Genomic DNA, 16,563 nt, shown 5'->3' with positions numbered 1-16,563 from the left:
GTGTTTCAGTGTTAGACCTTGAAACATCAGGGCTAAAATCTCAAACTCTTTATACTTTTCAACGCTAACTTGTGTCTAAAGGGGCAGAAATTGGCAGAGTGATTCTCTTACTGCATATTTGACGTTTTCTTTGGTCATGGTGGTAATTTCCCTGCAGCCGTGTGCGCTGCTTCTGAATGAATATTGAGCAAACACTTATATTTTTGTGCAGCTCAGTGGTTCCTCTTGTCTGCAGACAAGCTCTGCTACAGACCTCTGTGTGTCAGTTGACAGGCATGTGAACGGTGAGGGGAAGCCCTGCACCAGGGTGAAGCAGAGTGGAGGACGAGCTGCTTTGCATGTCAGATTTACTGGAGCTGTCAGCCTGAGACGGCTGCTTCCTGTGAACGGCTGGATGCTGCTGGAATGACCAAAACTGACCCACTTTTACAACACACCAGTCACAGGGGTTGTGTTATCCACTGGGCTGAGCCATGAATCCCCCTGAAGCTGAGCGGCTATTCTGCAGGATTAAATGACGGTCATCACATCAGCGTCATAATCGAGACATTTCTTTCTCTGTGGTTTGCTAATTTATATATTTTTTTAGCACTAAAGGCGCTTAATGATTCTCCCCGTCTCTTTATTGGACATTCAATTCATTACCTGCTGATTCAGACAAAATACTGTGACTGCAGCTTCAGTACATCATTTGAAGCAGCATTTATGTCTATTATCTAAAATTATAAGAGTCCAAATATTCAATAGCCTGAATAATTAAATGAAATAAATGTCATACTAGGTTTTACTGAACAAATTGTGAGAACTCCAACTATTAAACAGAATTTTTTTTAAAACAAGATGATGTATCTACAACAACTTAAACTAAATTTTCTTCTAAATTTGAAATAAACACGAATGTCTGGAAAACCACTTAAATAGTTATTTCCATCATATCCATCCATCCCGTCATAGAAACTGGGTATTGGTACATATCAGGAAATTACATTTATTGCATTACAGACTTTTGTGTTGTGTTTGTAGAAGTGGTTTATATTGTGGTGATGATGATGAAAGTATGGTTTATAGGACAGTGGAAGTGGAAGAACTCTGCTGGAATAAGAGTGAATATATCCATTGTGCAGTGGCTTGTCATTCTCCTTCCTTCCTCTATCTGTGTTTTATCACTTTGAAACGCCTCCTCTCTAGGTTTTTATTGTCTGTAAGGTGACCTTGGGTGACTTGAAACCAAATAAAACGTATTATTATATTATTATTAAAACAACCACAACCTTCTAGCAAGTTTTGACAGAGACACATATCTTTTAATGTAGCATTTAATCATTTTAATACTGTATGTTCTATCCAAACAGTCTCACTCCTGACACTATTTTGCAAATGCCCCATGACGGTGATCAGCATTGAAGAACTAGCCAAACAACAAAGATAACTTTTACCCTTTTTCCAGAAGTGGAATAGTTAAGGATGCCATTTATAGCACTGGCAAAGTGCAAACCAAATATAGAAATGGATATGGATATGCAAGACTTTAGAAATCAGGTTTTAACAAGGGATTGAATAAGTAGTGTTTTAAGCTGATCCTAAACAGAATAAATAAATGTCCTTATAGGATATACATATTCTAAATGTTTTCAGAGCTAACAAACAGTGCAAAGGTAAAAACCCTTGTCTGAAGCCATCAGGTGCACAGTTTCAACCTGATCATGCAGAAGCACCATGTAGAAGCATCAATAACATCATCTTCAGATCACATTTGTTGCTCTGCGTTTAGGCAAACATGACAATTTTGTGTTGAAAAAAAGAGTTGCTCTCTTTGCTATCTAAGTAAAAATGCGAAGGGTGTTTTCTTCCTGGTGTAGAAGCTTTCATCGGACTATAAATGGACCTGTTAAAAACTGAAAAGATGCAGTTTTCTTCTTATATAATAGTAATCACTGTGGTGAGATTCACATGCCAGTGCTGCTGACACTTATCTGCCAGAGCGTCAGCATATGAATCTTAATTTTTTAGGCTTTAAAACATGATCATGTAAGGACTGGGAGAGAAAAATAAACGTAGATCCGGCATATCAGCTTCTTTTTTACTGACAGATGTAAAATACAGTGGGGTGAGCAGTGTTTTGCACGTTGTGTGTGCAAATTAACCAGACGGGGGCTGAAATGAGCTGCAGGAATAAAGCCGTGGTGGGAACGGTTGCCAGCTTGGTGTGTTTCCTGTCTGTGTCTCTGGGCTTCAGTACATTGTTTGAAGCAGACTAAGCTGCATGGCGACAGAGGCTTTTTGAGTGCCAGGTTCCCATTCACACTGATCACACATTAGACTGATCGAATCAGACTCTAGGCCTGCTTCCTGACTAACTTGATTTGCTGTCCGTACGCTTCCCTTTTCACGCTGAGCACACGTACGCACACATGTGTTTTCACACACAGACCGGGAGGCACGCTTAAACCTGTACTTATATGCACACAGACACACACACAAGCAGAAAACCACAGAGAGAGAGAGAGAGAGAGAGAGAGAGAGAGAGAGAGAGAGAGAGAGAGAGAGAGAGAGAGAGAGAGAGAGAGAGAGAGAGAGAGAGAGAGAGAGAGAGAGAGAGAGAGAGAGAGAGAGAGAGAGAGAGAGAGAGAGAGAGAGAGAGAGAGAGAGAGAGAGAGAGAGAGAGAGGAGAGAGAGAGAGAGAGAGAGAGAGAGAGAGAGAGAGAGAGAGAGAGAGAGTGTGGGGCAGTACCCATTGAGCTCTAATGAAAAGCAGAAAAAGCCGTTACCGTGGCAACTGCCAGCATACATCTTCAGGAGGACCCAGATTTCCTGTCTGACTGCGATCGTATTGTTTTGGTTCTCTTTTGATAGCTGCGGCATCCCTACATGGATTATCTCACCACTGGCAAGAATTTATGCTAAATCATCTTAAATTAAACAACAGCATTTGTGCAAACAGGAAGTCGTCATGCATTTAACACCTCACACTCTGACAGATTACCCTTAAAAACACAAATGTAATCAGTGATGGAGTGATTTTATCTTTGCCCACAGCTAGATTTTCCATTCAGCCTTAGAGACCCTCTACAGGGAGAGCACAGCTGCCAAAAGCAGAGGATCATGGGAATTCAACTGTCAGTGAGATTCATCCAAATTACCCTCTAACATAGAAAGAGAGGTAGCTGCCACGGCTAGAATTAACATGTGCATTAGGACAGAGTGTATCCACAGTAACCTGGATTAAAACAGAGACAGAAGTGCCATCAAACCAGACTCTGTTTGGAAACACAAGCACATTTCCTGGAAAGCAGTTTAGGTAGCACGGAGGATTTAACCCATAATGTGTGTTTCATGAGCATGAAGTCATATTACGTGTCTGGTATAACTTTGATTTTTACAAAACACACACACATATGTAAAAAAAAAAAAAAAAAAAAGAAAACATCCAGACCCACACTGCTCTCATCATTATCATTCTCATCACCATCACGTTAATCAGATTATTATAATTATTATAATTGCCTTTGCAGTGTTTGTTATCTCTGTATGTCTGTCTAAACAGGAAACAAATAAGACCCCATGTGATTTGACAATGCACAGGAGGTTGTAGTTATGGGGCAGAAGATTTACCTTTGTAGCCAGCAGGAGTTTCTAAGTGTAATTTAACCAAACATCACTGACAGGAGGAGTCTGTTTGAAAACCACAATGACAGTTTGTTATCCCACCTCCAAGCCAGAGATGCTCCTCTGTGGTTAAATAAAACAAGGGATAATTAAGTGTGTGTGTGCAGTGCGCTCTCTCCTTTGACATCTTTCTCTTTAGGTTTTTACTTTGCGGGCTCCATTTTTGGCCTCTGATTAGACACAGTGGCTGATTTGCATGATAACGTCAGTGCAGCAGCAGTTTTGGGTCTTTTTTTAACCTGTTTTCATACTTTTTTTTTTAATAGTGTTGACATCACTGAACTACAGTTAACCCTTTATAGGGCACTTGTAGAAATACTCTGAAATTCATCATCTCAACCTTAGTGTGTTATTGGAAGACATAACAAGACTTAGTGAAATTTTTCCAAATTTTTTATTGTTATGTAGAAAACCAAGGGCTGAATCCCAATTCACCCCTTGGCCCTCCCCCTTACCCTTACCTCTACCCCTCCGTTTTGCGCGTACACATGAAGGGGTAGTGTTGTTCTGATTCTCAATTAGTCAGAGGGGAGGGGCTAAGGCGGAGGGCTGTATATCCCTCGAAACGCAGAATTTCCAGGACCACACTATGAACGGAGGGGTAGGAGAAATTTCCCATAATTCTGTTCGAATCATTGGCGAGATGGAGGTAAACACAGCCAAAAAGTGCAGCAGTGTGATGAAAGAAACACACAAATGTACGTATTTTCTTCATAAACAACTTAATCATTTGATCGACAGTTTAATGCCATTTCAATGTGTTGTAGATTGCATTTCTGTGGTTTATAGCTGATGGCCTCAAAATAATGATCAAAGCCCACCAACAGAGATGGTTGCAGCTACTGACAGCATGAGAAATTCTTTCGGAAACAAAGTTTTTGCATCTGTTAATAGTGGCATCGATGACCGCTGATGACGTAACAGGTCGTGAAGGGTTGTCCCATTTCATAGGGGAATGTTTCAACCCCTATGCCTTGCAGCTCCGTTTCAAGGGGTAGTGTCAAGTGCAAGGGAAGAGCCAAGGGGTAGGGGTAAGGGGTGAATTGGGATTGGGTCAAGATCAGTGAAGTTACCATATTTGGTTCCTTACCCATAAGTGGCATAAAAATTAAAGAAAAACCCATGTAATCTGAAAGGAACATGTATTTGATAACATTAGAACGTGACTTTTCTAATATTAACCCAACATCAGTGCTGATCCACACACCTGTCCACATCCACATGATCCCTTTGAACATCTTTCCTTACATTAGTACCATTACTTCATGGTACCTAACAAAGCAGGTCCACTCACTGTCCATGCAGAGGTGGACCTTACAGACCCTGTAGACCACATTGGACCTGAGATTGTTGACTCACTGTAACTGTCACTGTCTTGTAATTTATGTGGAAATTACCAAAAATAATCATTTGCCTGATAAACAGTTAATGAAGCACAAATAAAAGAAGCAATGATTGACAAGACATTTCAGAAGAAGTGTGATGCAGTGTCATATAAAATACAAATTCTTTTTTCCTGTTTTTCAAGGATTCTAATTTGCAGAATAACCTTGTTGGAGCCTCAGTTTTTTAAACCTCTTTCAATTCTATTTTTTGTGATATTAAAATAATGGAACTATGGTGCATTACGAAAACATGCATTTTAAGAATTTGTAAGAATTTTAAAATCTGGTTAAAACTACCAGATATTTTAGAAAAAATATTTGTATGTGCTTGCAAATAGAGCTTTTCTCCATCATATCGTGTCTTTCTTTCCTGCAAACACGATGCAAATTTTGTTCTTTCAGTTTATAGTTTAGGTGGATTATACTGATAATTTGGAACATTTCTGTATCTTACTACCTGCTCTGTTCCTGCAGATGGTTTGTACTGCAAAAAAGGAAATTCCAACTTAAATGTTCTAAATTCAAGTCAGTTTATCTATCTTGAAATATATATATATTTTTTAGATGTATTTACTTATTGAGACTGAATCTTGTTAAGATTATTTGACTTGTTCCAAGAATTTTCATCTTGAGCTACCCCACTTAGATATTACAACTAATTTTAAGCAATATTTATCACAAAACAAGCTCCATTGTTGGGGGATGAGTATGTTGGACACAGTAACTGTTTACCCTCAAGACATTTGAACTTTTTTGTGAAGTTTCGCCTATATATACTGTATATATTGATTTATTACATCTTTATAAGACCATAAAAATCTTACTATGAAAACTTGAAACTAGTATATTCTGCTTAAAATAAGAACGTTAGCAGTCTAAAATCCTTAGATAATCTTTTCTTATTTTAAGAAAACTTGATAAGTGCAATTTTCTTACTGCACTGGCAGATAATTTTACTTGAAATAAGACATTTAACCCAATAATGAGTTAAATTTTCTTATTTTTGTACAGGCCGTTTTGTCTTTAGTTCATTCCTGTTTTACATCCACCACTTAAAACGTGTCAACCAGTCAAATGGCTTTCTTAAGACCACTGATAACTTACTAGCGGTATATTTATTATATGTTTAAGGGGCACATTTTCCATTCTTCTCTGACACAATACATTTCTGTTCAGTTCACGTAGTAACAGCAGAGGCGGTTGATGGATTGGTGCAGCTGTGATGGTCCGGTTTGTTGGTGGTGACAAAGGAGTAACCTTGTGTAGGTTGCACATAATGAGACATGGCTGTGATGTGCATGTCTCAAACATGCCACGTCTGATGACACAATGTGACATCGAGGTGTTATGTGTGCAGTTAGTTAGCAGAACTTTGCCTAGCATGAAGCCTGGAAAAGTGGAAACTATGTCAAAAAGTAACATCTATTAGCACCTTTAAAGCTCTTTTATTAACGTTAGCTTTATATTTGTTTTACTTTTGAACAGACATTTCTGCATATTGTTGATCATTTCATTGCAACAGTACCTGTCACTGGTTGGATATATTAAGCAGCAAGTGAGAATTTAGTCCAGTGTTTTTCAACCTTGGGGACGGGACCCCACGTGGGGACACCTGGAATTCAAATGGGGTCGCCTGAAATTTCTAGCAATTGATAAAAATAAAAACTTACTAATAAAAAATATATGGTGAGTTGAGAGGGACAATCACAATACATAAAAGACAAACTGTGAAGCTGAAACTGAAGCACTGTGGTTCTGTTTATCTGTCAAATGTTCATTGTGGTTGGTTTCAGATGCTGCAGCTCTTTCATAATTCATAGTTTGAGTTCTTGTTTGTTCAGTATTAATTGTCAGCCTTGTAAATCCAAGCTGGACTGACTGTACATATCCTGACCAAGGAAAATAAAATTCTCACTTTGTGCAGCAATATCCACCTGGCTTTTCTGCCTCCGTCCATAATATACATTATATAGACTAAATGTCATCTAAAATTAACATTTATTTGCAATATAGTACAGCAAACTATTACATGATCAAGAACAAATTAATTTTAACAAAAAAATAAAAAAAAGTCTCCGTTTTGATTGTCAGGGATCGCCACAAATTTGCGATGTTAAAATGGGGTCACGAGCCACTGATTTAGTCATTTAAGCTGACGTGTAACTGCAAAAAAATGGATTAAATTAAAGTTACACCACCATGAAGCTGATTTTTCTATTCAATGTTTGTACTTGTACTTACTTCAATACTCATTAATGTGAGATGATAGATTTCATCAAGGATTTTTTTTTGTACCTTTTGAAGCAGTTTTGAAGTTTGTAGGGCTATACCACACCGACATCTTCCCCAAATAATGAAAAATTGGTTGAAAACTAAAATTTTAGGCTCATAAATCATTAAAAAAGAATGCATGGAAGCAACTTGGAAGCTTATTTTAACATTGTAGTTCTTTAACAAGTCATCTAAGTTAAGATGCAAAAATGCATTGACAACCAGTTTAGATTGCAGTGAATATTTAATCTAAAATGCAATATGTAAGTTACTGAGTTGTTAAACTGTTTTAAGTTATTTTAAAGCAGGGGTGTCAAACTCATTTTAGTTCAGGGGCCACATTAAGCCAAATTTAATCTGAAGTGGCCCGTACCAGTAAAATAACATAATATATAAATAATGTCAACTCCAAACTTTCCTCTATGTTTTAGAGTGAAAAAAGTAAAATTATGCGATGAAAATGTTTACATCTACCATCCTTTAAAACAATGTGTATAACATGAACAAACTGAAATTTCTTAAGAAAACTAAGTGCAATTTTAACAATATTATGTCTCAGTTTATCATTTACACATGTAAATTACAACTCACAGATCACAGTGGATCAACAAATACACAAACATTTAATAACAGGCAGAATATTGGGAAAGTTGTGCTTCAGACATTTCAAAATATCCATATTTGTTCAGGTTATTCACATTTTTTGTGAAATGATAGTTTGTTTTAGTGTAAATATAGTCAAATGACATGAAAATGTTTACGTTTATGAAGAGAAACATTTGGAGTTGTGAGTATTTATAGGTTATTATGATAGTATTTTACTGATCTGACTCACTTGAGATTAAATTGGTCTGTTTGTGGAACTGGAACTAAAACGATTAATATCTTCAGTGTAATTTTTGCATTTCACAAATTCATCCCAGGGGCCAGACTGGACCCTTTGGCGGGCCGGATTTAGCCCTCGGGCTGCATGTTTGAGACCTCTGTTTTAAAGCTTGTAAAATGTCCCATCATCGTCTCCATTAAGCCAACTGTAATTACTTTGCATAATCATGATAATTACCTCCAATCACCCCCTGGATGAAGTGAACACAAATATCATATTTTATCACTTTGTTCCATCATTTTCACCATTTGTGATCCGACTGGTGCTCTTCCAGTGGTTTCAATCTCATTCAAATCTCCTCTCTTCGACTGGTCTCTGTCAATATCAGTCATTTCTTCGTATATTTAACCATAGGTTTTTTTCTATTTAAGTTTGTCATATCAGCCTTTTGCAATCTTTGTTTATTAAGCCTAAAATGCAGACAGAAATACAATATTATTCGTGCACCAGCCTTCATTGCCAATGAGCATGTTATGTGTGTGTATGTGTGTGTGTGTATAAGTGATCTACTGTTGGCTCATTCAAGACTGATGGTTTAAAATTAACCGAAAAAGACAATTAAGTTGTTCTCTGCAATTATTTGTGTGACAGTTATCAACTAAAACTTAATTATCCTGACAGTCATACTATAGAGATCACTGTTTGAGTAGTTTTAAAGTTTGTTTTTTTTCTTCCTATATTCCTCTCCTGTCAGAGTTCATCCTGTGTTTAATTTGTGGTTCTTTGTATTAACTTAAGCCTGGCTTTTTGTGCGGCTGTGTAAACACATTTCCAAGTAAACCAGTCCATATAGAGAAACTCACATGCATTTATTATACAGTATTTGTTGGATGGTTGTTATGACTTTTCATCTCACCAGGTTGGAGATTCTGGGAGCAAGGGTGGTCTAAACAAATCCGATTAAAGTCTCAGTGTGATGGCTTGTGTGAGCTTTTTGCTGTAATTTCCCTTCTCTTGTGTTAATCCCAGTAAAAAGCACACAAAAAATACCGGAAAAAATGAGAATGAATCCAGACTGCAGTTTGCCCTTGGTTCATTTTGTTTTGCTAAGCTTTCCAAGCTTCAGGCTTTGGCTATTCTATGTCACCATCTGTCTCCTTATACACATAAGTCTGTGTATTTTGCATTACTATTCTGCCTGTCAGTGAACTAAACTGAATTTCACTTCTTAGAGATATGCATTTGGTGATGCTGCTTACTGCCACTTCATGTTGAATAGTATTGTTCTCACCTGCCAAACATACCAAACCACTTCACATTTGAGTTTTTGGATAAACTGTGTTTCCTGATTAATCTAACATAATAAGCTAATAATAACCCAACAGTATTTGCACACTAATGCACACTGATTGATTGGACAGTGGCTCTGTAAACTGCAACCAACTGTAGACAAAACTCCTAGTAAACATGATTTATCAAGTTCGGGGGGGGGGGGTTCCCTTGTGTTTTGATTTTCTTTTTGTCTTCATCATCATAGGCCATATGTAAAACTGGGCTATTATTGATGTGTGATTCATGCAGACGGGTGATTCATCATTAATTCACTTTAATAAAAGATACTGACATGCATGAATTGTCGCCATCAACATCATAGCCTGGCACCACAATTCCATAAATTCTATTCACTTCCAAATATCAGAAAATAAACTTTCTTGGAGCCTAATGTAAAACAATGAAGAGCTTACCGCTGTTTTGTTGTCACAAGAAAAACAAAGCAACTTACTGATATAAATTTGGTGATGCGCTGCAGGCAACAGCAGCTACGTTTCGTTATTATTAATATTTTTAATGATAGAAGTGATAATTAAAATCATGTGCTTTGTAAATGCTCTGTCTGTTGTTTCTGGGTATGAAAACATGCTATAGTTTGCACATTGTTTCTCTATACATGGAGTACAAGCTTATCATTTTCATTATTTTCCTTTGTATGTTCATTCTATAGTGACAATGCATACTGATGAACATCTATGTAAGAGTAATACAACATGTAACTATGCTAGATTACAGGTAATTTACATCCAGGATACCATATGAATAGTGTTGAACAAATATGAATATAAAACAGATTCAAGGTAATCACAGATCTAGTTTGCATTAGGCTATTGTTTGAGATGGGTACTGTATGGAAAGTACTCCCTTGTTTCAATGCTTACTACCATCAGTTTCCCATCTGATACTCACATGCAGGTACTTGCATTACTGAAAGAAAAAGATGACTTGTACGTGTGTGTTTTCTAAAAAGCCAGCACAAACAACTCCTACTAACCCTCAGCTGGACCCTGAACCAGCATGTCCAGTATTCCTAACATCCCCTCTCTGTTCTCTGCCCCTCAGACGGCCTACAAGCCCTGGCTGTGTGCCCACTATTTCCCTAACACCCTGCAGTCTTGTCCGAGGAAGGTACCATGCCACCAGTACTGCCTGGAGGTCCAACAGAGCTGCCCGTTCATTCTGCCTGATAATGATGACCTGATCCATGGCGGCAGCCCCAGCTTCATCTGCACAGGTAACATAACAGACCGGATGTTACTTCCTGTTTACAACAGATGACTGCCACTGATGTTTACAGGCGTGGGTGTTTATGTGGCTGTGCATAATTCCACTGCTTCAGAGAAAACCTGCTAATGTGATTTGTCTTAGTGAAAAGCTTTTCATGAAGGTGCGTACAGTATTAATTGATTCACAATGTGTTTCTCCATATTAATGCTGTCTGGATGTGGTATTCCTCCAGGAAAACAGAGGTGCTTTTAAAGGTTTTCTGATGACACCTAGTGGTCTGAGGTTGCATAGCTGAGCTCACAGAAGGACATTCAACAATGCATTGACAAATCAAATTTAGCCTGTCTGTCAATATTTACTGCAGTTTATTTCATATTAAACTCTAAGCAGTCTCCCTCAGAGGAGCATCAGCTGGCTCTGCACCAACAAACACGTCATATGGACCGACCACAAGTTCTTCCACCTTGTTATGAGCCGTTTATGCAACAAAACAGGAATTTACACAAACTTAAAAAAGCCTCGGTAATGAGAAACGAGTCTTATTTTTTCCCTAAAAAGACATAATCTTGCAGTCTGTTTTCATGAATATCTAATTATTTTCAGAAGATCTTTAGCTTGCATTCAGCAGAATTTAACCTGTAAAAAGCTAATATTTTGGTTTGCCCAATATTAGCAACAGAGAAACAAGGCAGTTTGTTTTATTTTAAGTGTTTTAAGTCTGTCACAAATAATTGTGCTTGTTGCTTGTAGTTGTTTGCTGAAATTTGGGCCTTTTTTGGGTACTTTTTAAGATTAATTTTTATTTTAAAGAAACAGAGAAGCATAATTTCCTTGGTTTTTGACTTTTTTGTGTGTTTCCCTTAATAAATACAACAATTTATATATACAACAATAAATACAACAATATTTTCTGTCCATGCAACATGATTATCTTCCACTTGAATAATTGTCAAAATATTTGTGAGCTGCATGTTTAGTGGCTTAATCCTGACTTCATCTTGCGCAGAGATCTGTGTTGGTGTAAACTTTCTAGCTAAGCTTTATCCACCAGAGACCTAAATCTGCTCTCATCATCCATCGCTGCTTTTTCTCCCCCAGCTTCAGTTCAGTGAGTGGGTTTTCACTCAGCACTGTGGCTTCCCCCCACCCAGATAACGGCTCTATTTACACATTGGCAAGTAAGACATCCAGAGTCATCAACTGATGCAGCGATGCATCACTCCCTGTATGGTCACAGTCTTTAATTTGAGTTCAGATGAGGGTCACTGTGTCTAGTCCTTGTGATCAAGGGTTTCATCCATCTCCAGGATGGAAGGGTGGCCAAAAGGAGGGCCTTTGTTGACAAGATAACCATCACTGTGCTGCAATCGACCAATTCACTGCTAATTAGATTAGTGTTATTGAAAGATCCCTTTTCACTCAGCTGTTTTTAAGCTTCTTTTAGGTGCACAGATCATTTTTAATCCTCACAATTGGACCAATATTCAATACCATATCTAATATATCATACTGTTCATTTATCAGTGCTTTTGTGATTTTAGAAGAACTTCGTAGACATCCTTCAACTATATTATCATCCTCTCTATACTGAAGTACCATTACCCTGTTATCTGTGGTTGTATAATGCTGCAGTAGAATTATATAGTTATATTTTGTATTTTTCTTATATTTTTATTCAGTCCTTCAGTTATTGAATTATTTTTAGTTTCAAGGTGTAAGTACGTCACTGATTTTATGATGAAAACTTCGCTCTTTAGAAACTCAAAGGGAGGATGAAAGAATACATGACATATTATTTACTAAAGCTCTCATATTGTGCATCATGTGTAATTATTTTTTTGGATCCTTTTATTTGGACAGGTATAGCATCATAGCTAAAATAAAAATGAAGCTAATTTTACCCACAGTTCAATTAACATTCTGTTGCTTTGCCGATTCATTTATATATTTTTATCATATAAAAAAATAGGATTTAGATTACTTTTCCACTTCTAGTTTTAGTCTTACATTGTGTTAACTATAATAGCCTGAAAAACAAAACAAAAAAAACACCACACACCTTTTGGTAGTGATGTATTTTGATTAAATACCTAGGACTATTTATGTGATCTCTTCCGTATGCATCTTTTTCTACGTTTAACAAGTGGTTGATCATTATTTATTATAATATTGCCTTGTGCATTTTGCAATTTTCATGTTTAATTTACTCACATTGTAGACGTTCAAGTCAGAGGACAAGCTATTTTTTTCCACCCTTCCCTCTAAACTGAGCTGAAATCACAGTCGCTATATCTAGAAAGAATAATTTCAAGATGATTTTTATTCATTTTATTCAGCCTTAACTTGTCAACTTGTTTAATATCAGCAGTTTAATAAAAAGCAGTTTAATAAACAAAAATGAATTCAGATACATTTGCATCACAGCCTTGTCACTGTGCAGCCATAATGGGGCTCCCCATTATACATTTGTTTTATTCTGCACTACAGATGGTGCAGAAGCATCTACTTAAACAATACAGTCTCATTTGTTATTTTTATTAGATTGCTGTTGTACTTCTCTTATTTCATCAGATGCAAAAAGGAAAACATGAACATCTGCATTTAAATGTGAGCAATACATCCAAGATCAGCTATCACATAATGTGTTATCCATTCTCCTCCATGTCTGTGTTGCTTTCATGCTAATATCCTCCATTCAGGTGCAAAACATTGTCCAAACTTTGCACATAAAGTTAAAAAAGTGTCATTTTTCTGTACCGCAAAAAACAGTAAAACATAATATGAAACTGTACATAGAGAAATATCATCACAAAACACAGTCCTATTGGTATCACACAAAATTCAGTGAAATAATGGTTTGAAATAATCATACTATACTTCATTGTATTTGATTCATTTTTTTAAATCGGAAGCTCATGCATTCTGTGTCATGTCCATTCTCTTCTATGTGTGTGCTGCTTTTCATGCTAATATCCTGCATTCTGGTGCAAAACATTGTCCAAACTTTACATATAATCTAAAAGATGTGATTTTTGTCTACCACAGTAACCACTGAAGCCCAATGTGAAACCGTATACATATAAATATCATCACAAAACAGTCCTATTGGTGTGTGTACAGAAATATGTATGGTTAACATTGAGTTTGTTTCCTGTTTCACAGAATTTTGACTCCAACAACAAATTCACACACTCAAAACCAGAAAGAATATGCCAAAAGCCTATTCCATAAGACACAGCATGTTGAAAACTTTGAGTGCTTTTACAGGCCCAAACTTTCTTTTGTTCGGCCATCTTCCTCTCTAAATAATTGGACATGAGTCACTGAAAAACCTGTATCAGTCGACCCCTAGTGCAAGTGACAAGGTTGAGTTGAGCCTCATACTTCGAAGACATCAGGGTCAAGAAATGCAAAAAATAGGAAAATTAAATCCAGGTTCAAGTTTGCAGTCATGGTTAAAGAGCTGCTTAAGAACTTTATAATGCTGCTACTGCTGTTCCGAGTCGATGACGCTGCTGAAAACAACGATCCATATTCATGTATCAGGATGTTTCGTGAATGTGCTTTGAGTTCTAAAATCTAAAGCAGGATTACACTGACACTTTTTTTGTCTTCTCATTCTCAGGGCTCTTGGGAGATCATTCATCAGACAGTGAGGCGGAGTGCTGCGATGTCCGATGGGACTCCAAAATGGACAACCCTTCAGGCGGGACACTAAAAAGGACTGCTTCTTCCTGCCACCCGCAGGGGGCCTCAGTCACCTCTGCCGCCACCCCAAGACTGTGCAGCGGGCGACTGAAGATCTGCCTGCTGGCCCTCGTCCTCCTACACACTGTCATCATCATTTCAGCCTCCCATAATTCGACGTTGGTGGGCGTGGCTGCCATTTTCTCACCAGAGGAGAGCGCGTCTAATGAGGAGTGAACCTTGGGGTTGAATCAAGGCTGAAGCTTGTAAAGAATGATGTCGCTCAAGAGGTTTAGTTTCCTTATGGCTTTTACAATGACATGGCTGCCAGGGACACGTCTGGCGTGACACGCTGGAAATGCCTCTACAATCTGCCGCCAATGAACCATCAACCCCAGGAAGTGGGAGAGTTTTAACCGGAGCTAAGGGTGCTGGGACTGGACACTGAACGAACCGAGATGTTTGAGAACCAACCCCCTAAAGAACTGACCTCTTGCCACTTGAAACCTGCTCATTGTTTCTATTCCATCCAAATGTTTTCTAGCATAATGTCCCTCCTCCTCCTCCTTTCCTTTCCTTTCCTTCCTTCCTCCCTCCCTTCCTCCCCTCCCAACTTGTTCCTGATGTTTTATTTTGGTGTGTGAATGAATGGCACGTCAGAGGAAAAATGGACATTGATGAAGTATGTGTTCTCGCTCATCACCCATTTTCAGTTTTTTGATGCGTATTTCAGGTGCCAGAATGTTTTAACATATCAGCTGGGTTTCACTTCTACCCCTCCATCCCTTAGACCGCACGGGCATATTCTTACTTCCTTGTCATGTGATGTTACTTGAGGGCCTGCTGGGACTAGCCAGATGTCATTCATGTGGGTCAAAATATGTGATTCTTATATTTTACTGTGTTCAGCTTTTTTTTTTTTGTCAAATTAGACCTTTTCTCAACCCCCTACGACGGTACATGCCTACATATTTTAGGACCTTAAGTGCTCTGAGACTGGCTCGCTCTCTCCCCTAACTTGTTGGGCCATTGAGCAAGTTAGGAGGGGTGCAGGTGCAAAGGTAGTGACGGTTTAGCTTATTTTGATTTCAGGGTGTTGCAGGAGTTGATGCTGAGTTCAGCTGTTTTGAGGGACGAGATAAAAGTGTGTGGTTTCTAAAGATTACCTCATGTGGTAGTGGTGTAGAAAGGCAGCAGAGTTGTTGTACATGAGACTGCAGGGACATCCCAGTGGTGCACTCACTACCCACTGAACAGAAGACAGTTGATTGAAGCCAAAACACCAGATCTTCGAGTGCCTCTCTGCTGTGCGAAGTCCAGTGAGGCCAATACTGGAGCAATAGAGAAAAAAAAAAAGCCAGTGTTAGAGTCCTAATTTCTGGCATCTTTACTGGCTTGGCTTCGGTGTCAAAGAGCTGGTGCGAACGACCGGTCAACCAGCCAATCAAACCATCCGTCGACTCTTAAATCACCCTTAGATGAGCTGATCAACCGCTATCTTTCGCAGACTAGCAAAGGGCTGTGTTAGTGTCAGCATGTGAGGAGTGTGAGGAGTTTTCAAGGGCTGATCCATCTGATTTTATTCTGTTTTTGCATGGCTGCTCCTAGTAAGTGTACATCCACACATGGACGGGTCACACAGGGATTAGGAAGAGCTTTGATCCCCCCCCCCCTTTTTTTTTCCCCCTCTTTGACTAGGAAAGCACTGATCTGGCACCAGAGGTTGGACATAGAAATTAATAAATAAATGTATCAGGGAGTTTACACTGATAATAATGAGCCATTTACCAAAAATTAAGTCATGATTTGCATCCACATGGCAGTGGAAGGACAGAGTTGTTCCTACCAGGCCTATTACTCACAAAATCCTATCACAGTATTGAAATCAGCTGATGTTTCACCACCCAGTAGTAAACTAGTTAAAAATCCACTACTGAAAATCACCAGCCTTTAAAGTAATGCCAAATGACATTCGTTTACACGTTAGCTAGCATTAAACGACCAAAATATCCATAGTAGGAACTGATCAATTCATTTTTCCCAAGTGTGATGCTAATTATGGGTAATTTAGGAGACTGGAACCATCTGAGGAAAAATGTATAAAAGTACAATCACATCACAAGTTAAAAAGCAGCAAACTGATTTCTTTCTTTCTTCTTTATTTAAGGA

The 16,563-nt window shown here is 38.1% G+C and overlaps 1 protein-coding gene across 1 annotated transcript in view; it reads left to right on the top strand.

Annotated features, from left to right (window-relative positions):
- LOC115433845 (transmembrane protein FAM155A-like) overlaps positions 1-16,188 on the top strand; it is a 47,018-nt gene extending 30,830 nt beyond the window's left edge. Inside the window, 2 exon segments of the mRNA XM_030155401.1 lie at positions 10,543-10,714; positions 14,333-16,188. Coding sequence (XP_030011261.1) covers positions 10,543-10,714; positions 14,333-14,631 — 471 coding nt within the window. The 3' untranslated portion in view covers positions 14,632-16,188.
- The last annotated feature ends 375 nt before the right edge of the window (positions 16,189-16,563 follow it).

This window comes from Sphaeramia orbicularis, chromosome 2 (genome assembly GCF_902148855.1).
Source record: "Sphaeramia orbicularis chromosome 2, fSphaOr1.1, whole genome shotgun sequence".
NCBI classification, from domain to species: Eukaryota; Metazoa; Chordata; class Actinopteri; order Kurtiformes; family Apogonidae; genus Sphaeramia; species Sphaeramia orbicularis.
This window is presented reverse-complemented; position numbering and strand designations above follow the sequence as displayed.